The 22278-nt window shown below is 36.0% G+C and overlaps 1 protein-coding gene across 2 annotated transcripts in view; it reads left to right on the forward strand.

Annotated features, from left to right (window-relative positions):
- LOC126885273 (uncharacterized) overlaps positions 1-22278 on the forward strand; it is a 76771-nt gene that overhangs the window by 16123 nt on the left and 38370 nt on the right. Inside the window, exon 1 of one of the 2 annotated variants that reach the window (XM_050651760.1) lies at positions 3532-3734. The exons of the other annotated variant lie outside the window; for it this stretch is intronic. Within the exon in view, the coding sequence (XP_050507717.1) occupies positions 3698-3734 (37 nt within the window). The 5' untranslated portion in view covers positions 3532-3697. Of the gene's footprint in view, positions 1-3531; positions 3735-22278 lie in introns of those variants that run through there. 2 annotated transcript variants of the gene reach the window in all.

A 22278-nucleotide genomic window follows, 5' to 3' on the forward strand; every position in this document is an offset into this window, starting at 1 on the left:
ATCTCTCAAATATTATATTACATAGAGTTGATACAAAACCTTGTGAACCTTGAAAATGCGTATGTATAACCGAAATAAAATGAAGCCAAAAACATACGACTATTTTATTTGCTACGAATTGCGCGACAGGGTCCCATCTGCACCCTGATATTTTCAGTAATGTCGGATTCAATCGTTTCGTTCGTATATTGACGTCACCAAATGAACGCATTAGGTTCAGGAGATTTTGTAACAGCAATACATTTTTATTGTTGAAATGTTTGTCTGATAAAAATCGGTCCGGGTTAGCCGGAGTTCCGGGTTATCGGGGGCCGACTTATCGGGGTTCCACTGTACTTAGTCTGATTGCAATCATTTTGTTGTAGGTCAGTCCGATACTGATTAAGATAAACATAGAGAAAAATGTTGACCTTTCGATGTCTTTCCTGTGCCTATCGATTATTATATAGTATAGTGTAGTCCATGCAAAAATGTAAATATATGTAAGCTTTGTGGTGACACTGACATTGGCAATTTGTCAATGCAATCATAAATGAATTTGCTTTAATATTCGCGATTGAAACAATATAGAGGACAGGTCGAATGCAAGAAAATGGCCGATATAAATGGTATAAACAAACATCAAATTGAGGAATAGAACAATACCGATTTGATTTAAAATATATTAATGTACTCATAATGCTAAAATTTACTAAAAATTTCTTAATAGTGACCAAATTCCATTCAAATCAACAATTTTCTGGTTTGTTTATACCACTTACAGTAGTTTAAATTTATTCCACCAGAGGTCAGCTACTTTGTTTTCATCGCGAATAATTTAATTTTTAAAAGTTTAAAAGACAATTAAAGTTCTTATAATAAGAAATGTAAAGCATGAAGATTTAAATGTCGATTCTTTGTTTTTAGGTTAGTAGTTCATTAGCTAACCTTCCGATAACCAACCTTTTTTTGTTGCACGGATGACCAAAAGGGGGAAAAATGACCCCAGGTCAAAAATGACAATTAACAAAAAAATGAAGTTTTTTTTATGGCATGGACTTAATGTCATTCAGCCAGTCACAACATGAGTATTAGTGTCATGTGTAGTGTGTATGTTGAGTAAGTGTCTTGTTACTTTGCAAAGTCGACGTCATTAGCGTAAAACTACTTGGAATTACACATAATTGGCTGAGTTTGGTGGTCATATAAGGGGTGTCTTCGCTCCGTCTCCTGACTTTTCGTTCTACCTCTGACGTGACCTTCCTCCTGATAGGTGGTGGAGCAATCCCAGCTATGGGGTATACCTCTTCGATAGGTGTCGGTTTCAGGCAACCCGATATTATACGAACCGTTTCATTTAGAGCCACGTCGACGTTCTTTGCGTGAGCAGAGTTTGCCCATACTGGTGCTCCAAACTCCGCGGCCGAAAAACATAATGCTAAGGCAGAAGTGCGGAAAGTGTGTGCGTTGTGCTCCCCATTTTGTATTAGTTAGCTTGCGGATGATATTATTTCTGGCACTTACTTTGAAGATGACATGACTAGTAGTTACCTTGGATACTAGGTGCTCCGAGGATCGGTTCCGATGTTATATTCGTGTTTAGCAACCCAAAAACCCCCTAATAATATGTTTGCATCAATTTAGTGTCGAAAACACTCGAAACTCCAGAAAATGACGTGCCGTAGCACTATCCCTGGGCATCAGGTAGTCCTTAGGTGGGTTATGATGGCCTATTCGTGTTCAGCGACTCCAAAAATTCTCGAATCATAAGATCTGACCCTTAATATACTGATTTCGACATATTTCCATAAAATTTGATATGGTCCCAAAAAATTTCATGCAGTTTTGGATGCATTTTATACACTGTAAATGCAATGCATTTCCTCCCATTTTTATATTGTAAACGTTTTTCCTGGCGTGATCCCGTACATAATGTAAAAAGTTGCAAGTTGATAGGTGCTGCAAAAATCGATTTGTTTTTTGAAGTTATATACTTCTTTAGGCGCGTTGAGAGTAAATTTATATGTGAGCGAATTCATCAAGAGTCTTGGTCCTGAGCGCAGCTTAAACGTTATACGGGCTCTGATTGGGTAATTACAATGACCTGTCAACAATTATTGTTCAATATGTCGGTTATGGGTAAACAAATGTTGTGTATATTAGTTTTTGTTTTTATTGTTCTGAGGACAGAGAAAAACGCAAGTTTATAATTCTAGTGACTTTTTAAATAGTTTTTAAAAGCAACAGGTACGTAATTATTGCAAATGTTTCAGTATTGTAATAAAAATTACATAGGTACTTACCAATTTGGAAAATGTATGTACCTATCTAGTAGGTAATGCTCTTTTTTACATAAATTGATTACCAACAAAATGTCTACCAATCTTTATCTAATATATTGTTTTCTTGCTCTATGTTTTGTTGTATTTTAATATTTTAATTCCACAAAAATCAAACTAATTTGATTAAATTCAGAACTCTCGAAGAGTAAAACGTTCAGTTGGCCTATCTTCGCACATGACAGGTACATGTAAGTAGTTAAATGAGTAGAAGCTTCGACTTCAAATCCTAAGTACCCGAATAAACGTGGGTTCGAATCCCAATGCAAGTTTTTATTTTTTTATTTCTTTTTTATTTTTTTATACATTTTATGATTGTACGTATGTTTGTTATATAATTTTTTCAGAAATTGCGTATTTAGTTAAAATTTTTGCCAACAATTATTGTTCAGAAATCATTTCTTTGTGGCATTTTTAATGTGTGTGTTTGTTTTTTATTATTTTATTTTTTTAATTTTTGGTATTGTTTTAATAAAAAATTTTGAAAAGTAGTAAGTTTTAAAATTAGTTTAATATTTAAATAAAATATAAATAATCTGTTTAAAAAACATATTAATTTCGTTGGAATCATAAAATAGAAGTATAACTCCTTACGTGCGTACAAAGTACACACACATTCTTTTTTTACTAAATGCCCTGGTCTAAAAGGTTTTTTTTTGAGTGAATTTGATGGCCTTGACCGAGCCAATTAGCCAGACATTTTGTTATTTTAAAAACAAACAAATTTGATTTTTCAATCAGAGGAATTTTTTCTGTATTTCTAACTCTAAATACATAACAAACTAACATTATTATCTACAATTATTATCTAAATAATACTCTGTTTTGGTTGTTCATTTTTTTTGTAAATTTTTATTTTTTTTTGTATTTTTTTGTTGCATTTTTTTTATATTGTTAATTTGTTTTTTTTTTATTATTTTTTTATTGTTATTTTTTATAAATTGTTTTTTTTTACTACGCTAAGACGTAAACCCGATTCATCCTCGCGGAGGTTTACATCTTCTTAGTTTTTTTTTGTCTAAAAGGTAACCAATAATTTAACAAAGTTAGAAGTTTACTGCGCTTTGCTCTTTGTCGATTAAACCAAAAACTAAGAAATATAAACCATAAGCGTCTGTATTCGTTGATTGAATACAGATAGAAAATTGATTATTTTTATAAATTGTATGTATACATAATACTCGTGGTATACACTATGACGTCTAGTATACGGATTTTATCGAAACAAAGTATAATCCAGTGCGCGTGTCAAATTCAGCATGGGGTTTTCTGTTGTTATCAGTTTAAGTCGTTTCAGTTGATTGTTTTTACTGTGCGATTATACTTTTTTAACAATGAGGCCGAATTACAATTGCAAATAGTGATAGCCACTTTGAAAAATGGATAACCCAAACGACAATGCAGCATCAGAGCCAAGTAAGTCATTTAAAAATAGATTTTATTTCATGATCGATGACTACTTGCTATTTCCTATATCCGTGTTTGAATAATTGTTAGATTTGTCACAAGTCACAAATAGTCTGTAATCTTTAATATTTCCTTGATAATTAGTATGGTTAACTGTTGACATTATTTTAGATTGGAACTTTTATTAATTATTTTGGCAATAATTGAAATAAAACTTTAAATCATGTCGGTACTTTGGCGGAAAAAATCGATAAACATATTATTAAGAATAATCTAAAAGAAGTCGCATATAGGTGTATTTCGGGGTGTCGAATCTAAGCTAAATGCTAAATCCATATTTTTAAATATCTTAAACAATATCACTTTTCAACGATTCTATTTTTGTAAATATTCTTCTTCTTCTTTTTTCGCTTTATAACTGTTTGTTCCTTGGCGGATTGATACCTCTGTGGAGGGTTGTCACTCTACCTTTTTGTTATTTTGACCAAACGTGTCTCCCCAATTCTGCTTATGTGGTTATTCCATTCTTTTTTCTATTTAGTGTACATTCATTTATACACTGTACGTTACATTGTCTTCTAATGTCTTCACCACTCATCTTTCGCTCTCTAAGCGTTTTCCTGTAATTCTTCTCAGTACCCTCATTTCTGTCGTTTCTAGTAGTCTTTGTGTTGTGGTTGTATCGGCTCTTGTTTCTGATGTACACTGGCTTTAAAATTCTTAACTTCATCTCAGTGTTAGCCATAATGTTATTAACACGCGAGCAGTCGCACCGTTAGATAAAATCATCAATAAAACATTTTCTCCTTTTTCGCGATAACTTGATGAAAAATTTTGCAATTTTGAAAAAATTTCGTAAGTGCCCCGAGGAAGGGTGTAGTAATGCGTAGATATTTTTTTTCTTCTTCTTCTTTTTGTGGAATTTATGGCTTTGGGGAGAGCCAATTAGCTTTAATAATTGTTATAAATAACATTTCTAACATAGCAAGTAAATAAAAATACTATAAAATAAAAATTTGTTGTAAATTCGTATTTAAATTCGTATTGTGAGATAAAATCTAACACGCGACTGTTCACGTTACAGAAGTGAGCGCGACTGCTCCCTGGTTAAGACATGCAGCCAGTCTATGTGCTTTTTGTACTTGATTTCTCAGTTCTTTGTCCAGGTCTCCTAGTTTAATAATGCAATTCTAAGGTATTTTATTTGCATTATGTGTTCAACACTGCAATCATTAATTTCTATTTTACATCTAATTGGTTCTTTACTGATTATTAGGCCGCGGATTATATGTAAGTTAAATATTTTTACATATATTACATATTTATAGATTTTTTGAAAAAAATGCATATATTTACATGATAAATACACATATTTACATATTTTCGTCACTTTACTCTGCAATGGAAAACCCGAAAACCATTACGATGTAATTATGCAGGGCCTGTCCGTTTATTTCTAGCATTAGCTGAATAGTTTTCAATCAACGTTTCTAGGTACTATTTACCTGAGATCTTAACAAATCTTAATATCCGCAAATTGAGTTGACCGACCTGGCCATGTGGGGCCTGGCATTAACAAGAAATAGTCATAAAAACTATTATTTATTTTTCACTTATAATTTTAATAGGCTTACAGCTTCCGGAACGAATCAGTATTGCTTTCTTGGACTTCAGTTCAGCTCTGCTTTTAGTTGAGTGTAAACGTGTTTAATAAATTGTTAAGAAAATGCCCAAAGTGAAATTTAATGTGCTGTGGACGCATAAATTGTGAAAATTGAGCCGTGAAATTTAAGCCGTACGTAGAACTTCAAATGGAAGGTGAAAATGTGTTCTGCACGGCATGTTCAAAAATTGTAAGTAACTTTTAATAAAACAAAAGTTTGCATTTCGTTTATTTTTAATTCGCGTATTTATTAAACATAAGTATATCACTATAAATATTTATTCAATTTCTCCTTGCTTCAGATTAACGTCGATACAAAATTTCACGTGCATCAGCATGTCAAAACAACCAAACATACTTCAAATATAAAAAGGATTAGAAACGGGGAAAAAAGTCAACAATCATTGAAAAATTGTTTTAATTCGGGTTCATTAAGCAACGATTAAACACAATTTAATGAAGATCTGTGCAAGGCAATGGTTGCTTCTAACATTCCATTAAAAAAACTGAATAACGTTAATCTAAGATCATTTTGGAAAAATATTGCAAGTTTAATATCCCGGATGAATCCACGTTGAGGAAATCAAGTGTCGACTCTATATATAAATCAACAATGATCCAAATACGGGAAGTCATACGTGATCATTACATTTATGTTATTGTGGACCAAACTACAGACGCCTGTGGAAGATATATTGTTCATTTGCTAATTGGCTCACTAGAGGAACATGGTCCAGGAAACTCATTTTTAATTTCTTCAAAACAACTTGAAAAAGCCAACAATTTAAACGTTACACGATTCATTCAAGACACTTTGGCACACTTCTTTTTGCCAGATGCCATTCCATTGTGATTTTCTTATCAAATGCTGCCACATATAATATGGTTAAGGTGGGGCAGAATTTAAAAATATTTTATCAGAATCTTTTTCATATTACTTGTTTAGCTCATGGAGTTAACAGAGTTGCAGAGATTATTAGAACCCACTTTCCTCTTGTAAACGAATTAATTAGAAATGTAAAGAAGGTGTTCCTTAAGGCTCCTTTGCGAGTTCAAATATATAAAGAGAGTGTAGTAATGATTTATTTAGCGTATGGCTCAATACATGGAATAAATACAATAATAATTGTAAAAAAAACGTACATAATTCAAAAATACAAACATAAGCTTATATAAAAACGAACATAGACAAAATACAGATAAAATATAAGATAATACAAACAGATAAGGTTATATCTTTAAGTCGAGTTGAGCTATCCATTCAAGGCCTGCAGGCGTAGTTTTGAAAAAGTCTTTTGGGTCTCCTCGGTACGCCCTCAATTCACATGTCTCCACTATGTGTTGGATGGTTTGATCTGGAGCACCACAGTCGCAGCTGGAGGTATGCTGTTTTCCCCATTTATGTAGGTTGTGTGCGCATACTGCATGTCCCGTTCTAATTCGGTTTAGGCTCTTCCATATGTTTCGTGGCTGGTCGAAGCCATCAGGCTTTTGGACTGGGTCAATAAGGTTGGATACTTCAGGTGAGGCTTCCTCAGTCCACAGCGTGCGCCATCTGGAGGTAACATTGAAAGCATCTGCCGTTAGCTGTTGGGCTGTTCTTATGGGTGGTTTTCTGGATGGGAGTCGGTTTGCTGCTAAACTCGGGATGTCTTCATGGATTGGTAGTTGCAAGTTGCTATTTACTTTCGAATACTCCGTTATCAAGGCCTTTTGTCTTCGTAGGATAGGCGGAGGTATATGGCTAAGGATGGGAAGCCAATATAGTGGAGTAGTCTTGATGCAGCCACTAATCATTCTCATTGCTATATTAAGCTGCGTATCAACTATCTTCACATGACGACTATTTAGCCAGACCGGTGCACAGTACTCTGCCACAGAGTAGACCAAACTTAGCACAGATGTTCGTAGTGTGTCCGCAGATGCGCCCCAGTTGGTACCACAAAGATTCTGGATAAGGTTATTTCTACTACTTATTTTTTGTGCAGTTATTTGTAGATGTTTTTTAAACGAGAGAGTCCTGTCCAAGGTAACCCCCAGATATTTTGGGTAAGGTTGGTAGGGTAGTGCTACATTTCTCATTTTGACCTCTAATTTTTGGTTTGCCTGTTTGTTATTGAGGTGAAAACAGCTTACCTCAGTTTTATTTAAGTTGGGTATCAGGCGCCATTTTGTGAAGTATTCATATAGTTTGTTGAGGTCGTTTGTCAGCACGTTTTGAGTAATTTCAAACTGTTTGTGTTGTACTGCTATTGCTAGGTCGTCAGCGTAGCCAAACTTTCTTCCATCAGTGTCAGGTAGGTCCGATATATATAAGTTGAAAAGCATCGGAGCAAGGACTGATCCTTGGGGTAGTCCATTATTTAATTTCCTCTGTTTGCTTATGTCATTACCGTGGATTACCTGGAAGTATCGATCAGAGAGCATGTTGTTTATTAGTTGCAATATTCTTTGGCATGAGATTAGTTTGGTTAGTTTATAGAGGAGTCCCTCCTTCCAAACTGTGTCGTAGGCAGCTGTCAAATCCACAAAGACTACAGCCGTCTTTTGTTGCTTTTGGAAGCCTGCTTCTATATGCGTAGTTAGACTTAGAACCTGATCTGCGCAGCTTCGATTAGGTATGAAACCTGCTTGTTCGAGTGGGATATTTTCAAGAATTTGTGGGCCTATTCGGTTTAGGATAAGTCGTTCCAGCAGTTTATAGCAGCAACTGAGAAGTGCTATAGGACGATAGCTTTCAACTTTATCGTGGGGTTTATTGGGTTTTAATACAGCAATTATTTTGCTCTTTTTAAAAGCTTTTGGTATGTTTTCAGTTCTAAGGATCAGTGAATAGAACGCAGCCAACCATTTTCTTGTCCTTTGACCGCATTGTAGTAGGAACTCAGGATGTATCCCATCAAAACCAGGCGCCTTGCCAGTTTTCATGTCTCGGAGGGCTGATGTTATTTCTTCGTTGGTGAATTCGTGGGAGAACCTTGGGTTATGTCCGGCTGTTTGACGTAAGTTGTTGAGTTCCTTTTTTATATATTTTGTATGTTCTTTGTCACGTGGAGCCCTAGATAGGGTCACTATTCTGCTAGCTATTTGGTCGGGGGACAAAAAGTGGGGTTTTCGAACGAGCGGGGCACTTCCCCCTAGCTTTCTAAGTAGGCTCCAAGATTGTCTGCTCGATCTTTTAAAGTCCATTTTCTCCATTGTTTTTATCCATTTATCTCTCCGGGCTTCATTTAATGTTTGCAGTAGGTCATTAGCTACATCTGGGTCACCATTCTCTATATAGTCATTGTAGAGTTCTTCACATTCATTATTCCAGCCTGGGATATACTCTTTGCGGTAACCTCTTGGTATACACTTTTTTGCAGTTGATATCACTGCACCTACAAATCTGTAGTAATGAAACACAGACTTACTCACAATCATTTAATTATACTTTGACGACCGGTTTCGATCTGTACATTATACAGATCATCTTCAGGTCGGCGTTACAAGTAGTTAAATGCTACAATAAAGAAAACCAGAGTTAGAACATTATCTGGTTGCACAAGTGTTAACAGAAAGCCAAATTCGAAAAAATTTTTTGCAATAAAGGTTTTCAACTGTTGACATTTCAGAATATTGATACCTACAAATGCACACCTATGAGTTAAAATGCTCATAAGCATATATGAGCAAATGGGTGCATGTAGTTTGTGAGTTTGTGTTGAAATTTAAATTATTAACAATTAAAACAAATTAAACCATTAAACAAACTTAAATATGCATCCAAACTCAAAATAGCAATAACAAATAGATAGTAATATTGTTCAAACCTACTTACATGCCGTTACAAGGAATGCGTTGCCACTTAGTTGTTATCATATTAATTCGTCCAACTTATGCTGATTGGTTTGCTGGTAGGATTATACGGCAAACAGACATGTTACGCAGGTCAAAACAAAGTAAATTTTTGAATTTGGAAAGGATCCTGAAGGAAGATTTCTTGCTTCCAAGAGATTTCTTCCTTCAGGATCCTTTCCAAATTCAAAAATTTACTTTGTTTTGACCTGCGTAACATGTCTGTTTGCCGTATAACCCTACCAGCAAACCAATCAGCATAAGTTGGACGAATTAATATGATAACAACTAAGTGGCAACGCATTCCTTGTAACGGCATGTAAGTAGGTTTGAACAATATTACTATCTATTTGTTATTGCTATTTTGAGTTTGGATGCATATTTAAGTTTGCTTAATGGTTTAATTTGTTTTAATTGTTAATAATTTAAATTTCAACACAAACTCACAAACTACATGCACCCATTTGCTCATATATGCTTATGAGCATTTTAACTCATAGGTGTGCATTTGTAGGTATCAATATTCTGAAATGTCAACAGTTGAAAACCTTTATTGCAAAAAAAAAATTTTTCGAATTTGGCTTTCTGTTAACACTTGTGCAACCAGATAATGTTCTAACTCTGGTTTTCTTTACTGTAGCATTTAACTACTTGTAACGCCGACCTGAAGATGATCTGTATAATGTAGAGATCGAAACCGGTCGTCAAAGTATAATTAAATGATTGTGAGTAAGTCTGTGTTTCATTACTACATTTAATATGGACTCACATATGCAACCCATTCAATATATAAAGAGAGGTTTCGTGACGTACCGCTACCTTCCCAACCTGTATTAACTCGATGGGGGACTTGGCTAAGTGCAGCTACTTTTTACGCTGAAAATTATGATAGAATTAAGGACGTGTATTGATCTAAACCTGTTGCCAAAATTAAAATGTGCCCCTATTACCTCAGTAGATGTGGAGCGAAGCTTCTCTTTATATAAACATATGTTTTCTGATAAAGGACAAACATTTACCCTAGAAAATTTTAAAAAATATTTAGTTGTAAATTCCTTTTACAATATTAATAATTAAGATATATGGTATATATACAATATGTAAAAATAAAGTTGCTGAGTATATTAATGTTGTTTGTTTTTAACTCATTATTGGGCTAGTTATATCAATTATATAATTATTGCTTTAATTTATTTATTACATATTTTCGACTAATCCTTTCATATATTTAAAAAAATCTTTACATATATATGTACATGTTTTCTTCATACATTTTCATACATATAATCCGCCCTTTACTGATTACCATTGTTTTAATTTTCTGAGATGAAATTGCCTTCTTTGAATTCTTTTGCTTTTATGTTAAATCTGTGGATAAATCTTTGCAGACTATTTTCATCTTGGGCTATCAATATTGCGTGGTCTGCCTAATAGAGTATATTTACTTATTTGTTTCGTATTTTGTACTCTTTCTTTGTTGACGCTTTTGATTATTTCATCCATCATTCATTAAATTGTAGAGCATATAACTCAATAAATCTGTCTGTCCTATTCCGCTGCCTATGTCTATAGGTTCTGTAAATTGTCCACCTATTCTGACTTTCATTTTGTTGTTTTGGTAGATGTTTTCAATGGCTTTCAGTGAGAATTCAATGAGAATTAGTTCTTGTTCTCCATTCTTCCGGTATTTTTTTGTGTTTTATGATTTTGGGTAGGTTACCGGTTATTTTTGTTCCATAACTTTTTTTTCTTTAACTTTTAAGTATTTTTTACATTAAATTATTAAACTCTAAGGTATTCTAGTACCTACTAAAATGTACTCTTGCTTTAAGCACGTATGATTCAGTGTCTTCGAAAAAAAATCGATTTGAACATTTTTCGTTTTCTTAATTTGAAAAAAATTTTCAAACAAAAAATATTTAGAAAAACCAAAACTGGTGCGTTTATTTATCTTCCAGAGATGAATCGATTTTATCAATTGCCAATTTCTAGTACCGGTCATGGGTGCCCGTTTTGGGTAGGTCAACGGTTAATTTATCGCTCTAACGGTTTCGTTTTTAATTTCTAAGCATTTTTAAACATAAACCGTTTTATCTTGAAAATTTTTGAAAATTTTTTAATATTCAAAAAATGAAAAGATTGCAAATCGATTATTCTAGAAAATGGTGCATCTTACCAACTTAAAGCAAGAGTACCTTTTAGTACTAGAATACCCCAGAATTTAATAATTCAGTGTCAAAAATACTTAAAAATATAAAGACAAAAAAGTTATGCGATAAAATAACTGTTGCCCTACCCAAAACGCCTGTGACCGGTACTAAAAATTCGCAATTGATAGAGTCGACTGTGGAAGAGAAATAGGTGTACCTGTTTTCGTTTTTCTAAATAGAAGCGTTCTGGTGGTATTTAAGAAAACGCTGTACTTAAACTGCCGTCAAACGGCCGTGGCACTATAATGCCGTTAACAGCTATGGCGTCATCCTTATGATGCGTTTGACGGCATTTTCTTCGGCTGCCGTTAGCTTGGAGGCTGGCCATCTTAGTACCTATCAATTTCTGATAAAGGATTTAATAATATTAGAAGATTTTCTTATAGACCAAAAAGAAAACAAAGTGAAGTATTAAAACGTATTTTAATTATGGTTAATGATAAATACATAATTAAATTAGTCTTTATTTATTGTAAAACCTAGTTGTAAACTAAGAAAAAAAATTAAAATTATAGAAATTTATTCCTTTCTTTGGAATGGAACCCTGGATTTATTTGGAAATGTTTTGGGGTTTCTTTTCTTTTTCTTTGGCAATCCTATTGCTGTCAGGTCTTTTCCCTTTGGGCGTCCTCGTTTCTTTACTGGCACTAGCATTTTAATTGTCGACAAAACAACATCGTTCACTTAAAGAAATGTTATAAAAAAATTTTACCAATTTCAAAAATGAAATAAAAAGTTAAAGATAATCAAAAGTCATGATAAAACCATTTAGTATTTGAAAGTTCCTTATTTATTAATAATTTGTTGTCCAATATTGTTAAAATTAATAAATTAAATGTATTCAAATGCAGAAACCCAAATAAACTCCAATTTGGTTAACAGTGCCGACGTTGTAGCTATTGATAATCATTATATGCTTACTTTTGAGGTATCATGATTGTGCTGAGTTTGAATTGACGTTATTTCTAACGAATTTCCATCTAACGATGCCTTGAATCGTACATGTACTGAGCAATCTTCTTTGAATGTCCAAGTGAACAATATCCCTTCGTTGGCTCAGTGTAGATGGTCTTTAAGTTGTGATGGAAACACCAAATAATAGTAGCAGAGTTTATTGATGAGACTTACACTATGGATGTTGACCCGGGGTACTTTGAGTAAAGACTTAACTGATGATCGTTGAAGACAATCACTCGCGTTAATGAATTAATAATAATTGAATTTCTAGACAAGAGATCTTAGTTTTATATAAGTTTAAATTAGGTCAATGTAAACACGGGCCCCGCGTGATTTTGTGTATCTAATTAAGGTAAATTGTTTATCTTATGTCAGCAACTTTTGGCTGATGTCCAAATTATATTATTGATAATTGACCAAATGTGTATGTAATTTAATTAATTATGTGTGTGTGTTTAATAACAAATAAATGCATTCGATCTACTGGGTGATAAAATGATACTGTCCAATTTCGGATATGAATACTGAATATTTGATATTGGACATACTGCGGAATCGGGCAAAAACTGGCCCAAGTGTCAATACTCAAAGTTTACATATAAGTATTACATAAAATAGTCAAATTCAAACATGTTAATAAATAAATAGTTTAAGAATAATCAACAATCTTCCAACCGTACTCTAGCTATCAATGTCCGACTCTATCTCTAGATTAAAATTAGGGCAATTGGATGAAAATGTGGAGAGTGGGAGGTCGGCCTTTTTAGTCGACGGTACATTGTTATGCCGATTACTACTTAATACAGGTACTTCCTGTTCGTTAGTCTGAGTATGTGGATTCCCTGAACGACATAATCGTACAACAGGACGGTATTTCCATAACGTGAGTATCCCAATTATTACCATTATAGTAATGGTCCCGGTGGCTACAAAATAATGCCAATTAGATTCTGGAATCGATTGCCACTGCGTATGCGTCATTTCTTGTTCTAGACTTTCCTCCTCAAGTAACGCGTGACGTAGCTCTCCTCCTGGTATGTCCAGGTAGGTGTTTAGAGGCATGTTAAACCTGCGGGGTGTCCTCGCCACCAATTGGGCCACGGGAGTGTTTGGCGCCTTCAGGTAGCTTGTTACCGCTCTCTCCATCCCACTGCTAGTGGGGAGTAATGTAATATTTTTCGTTTGGGCGATACATTTGGGTGAAAGTTTCAGGAATGTGACTCGTTCCAGTACTCTTTCGCTCCGATTTCCATCGCAAATAATGGATATGTGTATCGTGACTGGCGTGATAACGAGCCAGAGGTTGGGGGTACCCATCTTACTCCATTGAGCTGTCTGTATTGTCCTGGCTACCACTGGACATGTGCTATTCTTAGATCGATCATAAATTTCTTCAAGTATGCAGTTTGGTTGGGTATCCATGTTCCTTATAGCCGTTGTTGAGCACGCTATCTGCGTCTTTGTCAACAGTAAACATCTTTCCCTATCTTCTGCGGTCAATTCGAAGTAGTGCAGTGTGTTATAATCTACGACCAGTAGATTCCTTGGGGCGATAAATGTGCGCAACACCGACCCCTCAACGTTAAGTGGTATGGCCGTGACTTTCAGCATGCTGTACTTAATTTTCCCTGTCACTATGAAATAGCCGATGACTGTTATATATCTGTCGTCATGACTGACTTCTGTTTCTATAATGGGCTGTCGTCGTATTTCGACCCCTTGTGGCAGTATCTGCCCTGCTTTCTCTATCAATTTGGTTATCTCACCCGGTTTCACTATATCAATGAAGTGTCCGTGGTTATAGTGAAGGTTTAATATTCCCTCGTAAAATTGAGTATATTCGTTTATGAATTCCATAACTTGCAACGCTATCGTTTGTATTCGCAACGTGCTATATTCGGTTTCTAGTCTCTGTGCTTTGTCTTCTACTTCGTTAAGTCCTTTAGATATTTCTTGTAGGCCTGTGATTAGTGCTTTGTTAAACTTGTTCATTTGCTCGTTTATCCTGTTCTCTGTGTGATTGATTGATGTTATTGTTTCTAACATTATCTTCGCTTGATGCTGTGATCCCTTTATTAGCTCCTTTTGGTTATTGTCTAATGCTTCAATGTTACTGTAGGCTTCGTCATTGACTCCAAATACTGAGGTTAATATTGTTCCTAATATTCCTCTTCTTTCCCTTGCTTTTATTTCTACTGTCAACCCCTCGCTTACTGATTCCGCCTTTCTTTGTCCTTACTCTAACTTCCCTATTATATCCTTACAATTTACGATTTTTATATCCTGACACAGTTCTCGTACTCCTTGTATCATATTTCCTATTAGTTGGTGCTCTGTTCGAATTCTTCCCTTTTCTAGTAACACCTTTATTCGAAATGTTCCCCGGTCTATAACGACCTCTCCAAGATCTTCTGTGAAAAATCCTGGTTCCGGATTATATATTTTATACGGTTCTGCCTTTATGGGTTTTAACATCGTTAAAAACATTATAGCTACTAGTATTTTCTTCCAACTTAGTGCTGCTGCCTTCTTCGGCTTTTCCTGTTTCTCTTCTTCCAGTCGTATTAGTTTATGTATGGGTCTTTTTGTCAGTTTCCCGTTCGCCTTTCTCACTGTTCCGACTCTGGTTAGTCCCTCCGCTCCAGGGTGTGTTTCTGTTACCCTCGCTAATGGCCATCTGCCTGGAGGTGTATCTTCTTCTTTTGTTATAACTATTTTTTCTTCTTTTATGTTAGAGTGCGCCTTATGCCATCTATTTCTCTGTTGTAATTGGTGCAGGTATTCCTGTTTCCAAATTTTCCAGAAGTCTCTTTTTATTTTCTCCAATAATCTCCACCTCGTCGGCATCTTCAAATAAGTCGTAAGCTCTTCTTCCCGATTTGGTGATATAATTTCTCTCCCTATAAGGAAGTGAGCTGGTGTCATGGCTATTTTCCCTTCAGGGTCTTCCGATGACCCACATAATGGTCTCGAGTTCATACATGCTTCTATTTGTGTTAGCACCGTACTCAATTCTTCATATGTTAGAACTGTTTCCCCGATGATTCTTTTCAAGTGATATTTCATTATCCGCACTGCGCTCTCACATAGTCCTCCGAAATGTGGTGCATATGCAGGTATGACATGCCATTGGGTACCTAGTGCCAGTAATCCTTGTTTTATCTCGTCATCTATTTTTTGATTTTCTTTTTTCAACAAATTTGCTGTTCCTACGAATGTGGTTCCGTTATCGCTGTATACGTTGTTGCACTGTCCTCTGCGTGCCGTAAATCTCTTGAACGCCGCGATGAATGCATCCGTAGACATATCGCTTACTACTTCGAGGTGTACTGCCTTCGTTGACAGACACACAAATACTGAGATGTAGCCCTTATAGCTCCTCTGTCCTCTGCCTCTCGTGGTACTTATTTTTATTGGCCCGGGATAATATATCCCTGTGTTAGTAAAGGGATGGCTCGGGTTCACTCTGTCTTTCGGTAGATCTCCCATTAATTGTTGTGCTGCTTGGCTTTTATACCTCCTGCACCTTAAGCATTTTGCTAGATGATCTTTCACGGTTCTTCTGCCGTTGATTATCCAGTATTTCCTTTTTATATACTGTAGTGTTTGTTGTAATCCGCTATGTAGATTTTTTGCGTGACTATCTGCTATAAGTAACTTTGTTAATGCACTATCTTTTGGCAAAATTATCGGATGTTTTTCTCCGTACTTTAGATTCGTGTGTCTCAGTCTTCCGGTGACTCTTAGAATTCCTTGTCTATCCAGGAATGGTACCAATGACGCTAATTTATTTTTCTTGTCTAACTGCTGTTTCTTCTCCAGCTTCTTTATTTCTTGTTTGAAGTAGGCGTGCTGTGTGTGCTTTATCACCTTTAATAGCGTTTCCTCTAATTCTTGGACTGTCAGCTGACTTTGTCCACTGTCCTTCTTTTTTCTGCATTTGTCTGCAAATCTCCTACAGTATGCAAGTACTCTTCTCATTCTTTCTAAATTTGAGAATCTCTCGCATATGTCCTCCTTTATCGTTGTCGTGTGCACCGTTATTTTCGTTTTGACTTCCTCCTCATTTGTCTCTGGTATTTCTTCTGATTCCTGCGTTAAAGTTTTGTTACTAGTCAGCCAAGTTGGTCCCTTCCACCATAGCTCTGCTTCTAATAATTCTGATGCGGTACTTCCACGTGAGAGGATGTCCGCTGGGTTTTCCTTCGTATCTACCTTATGCTAATTTTTCGGTCCTATAACGCCTCTTATTTCCTCTACTCTGTTGGCGACGAACATTTTCCACCATTTTGATGATCCCCTTATCCAAGCCAGGGTTATCATTGAGTCTGACCATGCATATACCTCAATGTTTTCCCTATTCAATGCTTGTAGGGTTTTCTTCATTAAATTTGCTAATAGCACCGCGGCACACAACTCGAGCCTCGGTAATGTCGTTTTTCCTTTCAATGGTGCGACTTTCGATTTTGCTATCATTAGATTCGTTTTGATTTCTGGGCCTAACACCCTTGAGTAGATTACCGCTCCATATCCTTTCATAGATGCATCTGCAAATCCATGTAGTTCTACTCTGTTTGTCTTGCTTAAGTTGTTCCACCTGGGCAATGTTATTTTCTCCAGATTTACTAATTGCGCCTGGTATGTATTCCACCTGCTTTGTTGGTTGCTAGTTAATTCTTTATCCCAACTGGTTTTTTGCTCCCATAATTCCTGTATGAACATTTTCGCCTGAATTACTACAGGTGCTATCCACCCTAGTGGGTCGTATAGTTTTGCTACTTCTGACAGTACATGTCTTTTCGTTATTTTCTTTGCTGTCGTTATCCCTATTTTGAATGTGATATCTTCTTTAGGGGACCAGTGTATTCCTAACGTTTTCCGTACTTCTTCTTGTTTGAATGCCTTGGAGTCTACGTTCCTCATTTCCTCCGGTACGTTCTCCATTATTTTTTCTTCGTTGCTCAACCATTTTCTGAGAATGAAACCTCCTTTTCTGAACAGTTGTATTAATTCCTTTTGGGCTATTTCTGCTTCCTGCACTGTCTCCGCTCCTCCTAGTATATCGTCTACATACATGTTTTCTTTTACAATTTTCGATGCCAACGGGAACCTCGCTCCTTCGTCTTCTTGTAATTGCTGTATTGTTGGTGCTGCGGCCGTGCCGTATGTCACCGTCGTTAAGTTATATTCTTGTATTGGGTCCTTTGTGTCCTTTCTCCACAAAATTTTTTGATATTTTTGGTCTTCTTCTGCCATTCTGATTTGTCTAAACATTTTTTCCAAATCCGCTGAGTATGCTATCTTATTGGATCTCCATCGTAATAGTATATTTGTCAAATCTTGTTGTAATTTCGGCCCTGTGTGCATAATATCATTCAGGCTTACTGCCGATGAGCTTTTACTTGATGCATCAAACACGGCTCTTATTTTCGTTGTAGTACTGTCCTCTTTTCTCACTGGATGATGAGGTAGGTAGTACCCATCTCCCTGGTTTTCTGCTATTACCATATGACCTTGGTTTTCATAATCTTCCATGAATTGTCTGTAATTCGCTTCTAACTGTTTGTCTTTTGCAAACTTCCTTTCTAGTTGCATCAATCTGGCGAATGCCTGCTGCTTAGATTCTCCTAGCTTTGTTACGTCTTCCTTAAACGGAATTCTCACTTCGTATCTCCCGTCTTCATCTCTTTTTACTGTCTGTCGATACATTTCTTCACATTCTTGTTCTTCTACTGATAAACTTGTTTCCTGATTTACTTCTTCTAATTCCCAGAATTTCTTTATTTGTATGTCCATCTCTTGTCTGGATATCATACAGCATACTTCTGCTTTTGTAGTCTCCTTCTCTCGTGCTATCCCCGAAACTATCCATCCTAGTTTGGTGTTTTGACTCAGGAGTCCATTACTTATTCTGTGCATCCCTTCTGTCAATATGTAACTGTATTCTTTTACTCCTAGTAGTAAGTCTATTTTCCCTACCTTGTAATATCTTGGATCTGCCAGTATTGCATTTTTCTCGTTATAGTCCGGTAGAATTATATCCTGTTCCGGTAAATTCCTTGTTATCTTCGGTAATACTAGTGCTTCTATTTCCATCTCGAAGTCACTTTCGTAATGAGTTTCGATTAAAAGTTTCATACTCCAATTGGCTGTTTTTTCTCCTGACGAGCCTATCCCGGATATGGTCGCCTGTATGGGCTTCCTTGTTGTTCCTAGCGTCGTCGCAGCTTGTTCCGTTATAAATGCGCATTGTGACCCTTGGTCGATTAATGCTCTCATTATGTGTGAATCTCCTTTCGCATCTCTTATGCGTACAACAGCTGTCGCTAGTAATGCTTCACCTTCCTTATGGCTTGCACAGTTTACTGAATTCTGTCCTCTTTGGTGGTCGTTGATATTCCTATGCCCATTGGTATCTTGTGTATTTTCTCGCCTTCCGTTATTTTGTTCTCTGGCGTTGTATGGATTATTATTTCCTCCTCTGTACCTATTAGCTTGATACCCGTTTCTTCTATTATTCGAATCTCTTCCATTTCTTTCTTGTGTTTGTTCTCCTTTCGTTTCATTGGAGTTTCTTTTGTTGCCTGTGGTTCCTTTCTCATAATGCAACATATGGTGATGGTATCCGCCACAGTGTCTGCACCTATATTGTACATAACATTGTTTTTCTTTTTTATGTGCTAGGCAGTTTGCACACAATCCTTTTTCTTTTATCATCCTGTTTCGGTCTCTTACATTGAGTTCCTGAAATTCTCTGCCGTTCGGTACTCCGTGATCTCCGTTGCATATCACGCAACGTGTTCTTGGTTTCCTCCCAGATCCTCCTTGCTTCTCTTGTCTTTTTTCTGACTCCAGCAGTTCCAGTGTCTGGAATCTTCGCTGTAAGAATGTTTGTGTCGATTTGTACGTCGGTATCTCTCTACTGTCTCCAACGTGGTTTTCGTACAGCCTCCTGGTTTCATTGTCCCATTTCGTTATGATAATTCGGGCTACCAATGGGCTCCACGCTTCCGTGTCTGTTCCTAACCCTCCTATGGCTTCCAGACTTTTGTGGAAGGTGTCATGTAGTGATTTCAATGCTCTAGCAGAAGATTCCTTTACTTCCTGTGCTAGTAGCATCCTGTCTATCAATTTAAACAATATCATCCTTGGATCCTCATATCTATATTTTAGCATGTTCCAGGCCACTTCGTAGTTGGCCTCGGATATGTTTAAGTGTTGTATCATTCTGTTGGCTTCCCCTCTTAGTTGAGTTTTTAGGTACTGCATTTTTTCTGCGTTTGATAACTGGTCGTTTTCATGTATTACTTTTGTAAACAGATCGTGGAAAGTTCTCCACGTTTCATACCTGCCTTCATACACAGGGATTTTTACCTGCGGTAATGTCACACCGTCCCTCCTCTGTGTGCTTTCTGGCCGTTGCATTCCTGGCCTTATTTTCTTCAAGGTTTCCCTGACTCTCCTCTTTAGTTGATTTATTCTCTCTACTTCTCTATTATCTATAGCGTCTAGTTCCTCATTTACTGCTGCTTCAATTATTAGTGTATTCACCTTTTCCATGTATTCTCTTAACTCTGACTGCAGCTCTTCATCCTCCTGCAAATCTTGTTCATTTTCTGGCCGTAATAATTCCTCGATTCTTTGCTTCCTTATCTGTATCTCCTTTACTTTCGGTGCTTTTCCTCTTTTCAGCACCCTTCCATATTCTTCCAACAGGGTTTTCCCCTCAATATATGTCTTAAATACCTGATCATGGTATTTTGTTTCAAAATATTTTTCTTTCGTTATACCTCCTTCTAGCAGCTTTTCGTGGTTATTCAGAAATTTTGCCCAATATTCTTCTAATTTTTCCTGCCTATCCCGGATGTATTGTTGAGTCCTCCGAGATTGAGAATCCTTTTTAGTATTTGAAACTAGTTTCGCTAATTCTGCTCCTATCTCCGCTTGCTTAACGTATACACTTTCCATGGTTATTTTTATAAAATTTTAAATTCAGCGGTAAATATATTAAACAATATGAACTGTATTTTATTTATTAAGCAATGTACTTAAATATGCCTATAATGTCTGGCTAATTGGCTAGTCCAAGGCCATCAAATTCACACAAAAAAATATCTGCTTATTAACAATTATATTTATTTACTATACCTGTACTATCACGCTCTCTCGTAAGCCAGAATGTATATTAGTGTAGGAAACAAAGGTTGAACCTTGCAAAATGGACACAAGTCCGGTTTTATTTTTTTTCTGGTATATCAAGGGGTGCTTATTATAAGACTAACTTTTTCTGAAAAAATTTCGCCCCGGAACCTCCCTTTTCACCCCTTTAAAGGGGGTAATTTGTGGTTTTTGCGGAACGTAGCCCTTCCTGTAACTTTTACAAAAAATTTCTTTTATAGAAATATGAAGAGGACTATATTTTCTACGATTTATTTCCAACACCATCTCTCTATCATCCACCGTTTAGCGGGGGTGGCGCCCTAAAGTTGACAAGTTTTTAAAAAAGATGTTTTAAAAAAAAATATATTTTTCCCTAACTGTAACGTAAATTAAGAAGAAATCCTACGGCAATTATTCACAAATAATTGACTGATTTTTTGGTATAGGTTTTACTTAAGAATAATTGCCCTTTTTTTAATTACAGGGTGTTACATTTTAAAAAACCTCTTTTTATTCCATCTGAACCGTTTATGCTAGAGTAAAAACACTTTCAGCGATTACCCATGTACTGGTGCTATTTACAAATTTGTATAATGCACCCCCATTTTTTCCCCGGAACCACCCCAAAAAAAAGAAGAATTAATAAATAAATTGATTTTCTTGGAATCCTTCACACACAATGCCCTTTATTAATATGCTTCATACATCATTTTGTGGACGTTATTATTACCCATGCATGGACACCAAAAGCAATTTCCTAGTGCAACCCCTTAAGCAAAAAAAATAAATAAAATGGGGAGCTGACAATTTTTTTTCGTTTTTTGCTTTTTGATCCATATGGGCATATGCTTCATCAATAGTGCTTTTCAAAAATATATATGGTTATTGCAACATCTCTGCGAAAACCACCCCTATCCTTGAAAATGTACTGCAGAAACTACCCCTATCCCTTGGCGAGCATGTTTTTACGATTTTCTCATTACCTATGTATTATTTTTAAACAAAACTTATATAAGGTTAAAGACCACTATTTACTCTAAACATTATGTCCTATTCATTTTTTCGTATAAGCAACGGTTACGGCACAGTGGCGCCGTAAACCTCATATATGCTTTGGCGGGCTCCAGTTTTTGTTTTTTTTTCGTCATCTGTTCGTTTTATTGATAAAGTACTTATGCAAAATAAAACAACACAGTGTAACCTACAAATTATGACTTATGCACATTTTACATTCTTTGCTCCCCAAAGCCACGGTGGTGGCCCAAAATAAATTTTTGCATATTTTCGCCACCTACATGCATTTTATTGCATTAATGCTACCTTAACAGCACAATATTTACCCTTAGGTGGTCGCTACGCAGTGGCGGATCCAGGGAGGGGTGATGGGGGTGAACACCTCCCCCCCCTCTCAAACCAAGTCATATTATATTCAAAGATTATAAAAATATTCATTTATTTTTATAGAAATTTAACCAATTGGCACCCCCCTCTTAACGATGCTGGATCCTCCACTGTCGCTAAAGCATAAAAAGTCATTCTTATAAAAATAATATTAATATTATATAAGTATTTCTATAAAAAAAAATGAATATTTTTATAATCTTCAAATATAATATCACTTGGTTTGAGAGGGGTGGGGGTGATCGCCCCCATCACCCCTCCCTGGATCCGCCACTGCTTAGCGACCACTTAGGGGTGAATATTGTGCTATTAAGGTAGCATTAAC

This window comes from Diabrotica virgifera, chromosome 5, assembly GCF_917563875.1.
Source record: "Diabrotica virgifera virgifera chromosome 5, PGI_DIABVI_V3a".
Classification (NCBI taxonomy): Eukaryota; Metazoa; Arthropoda; class Insecta; order Coleoptera; family Chrysomelidae; genus Diabrotica; species Diabrotica virgifera.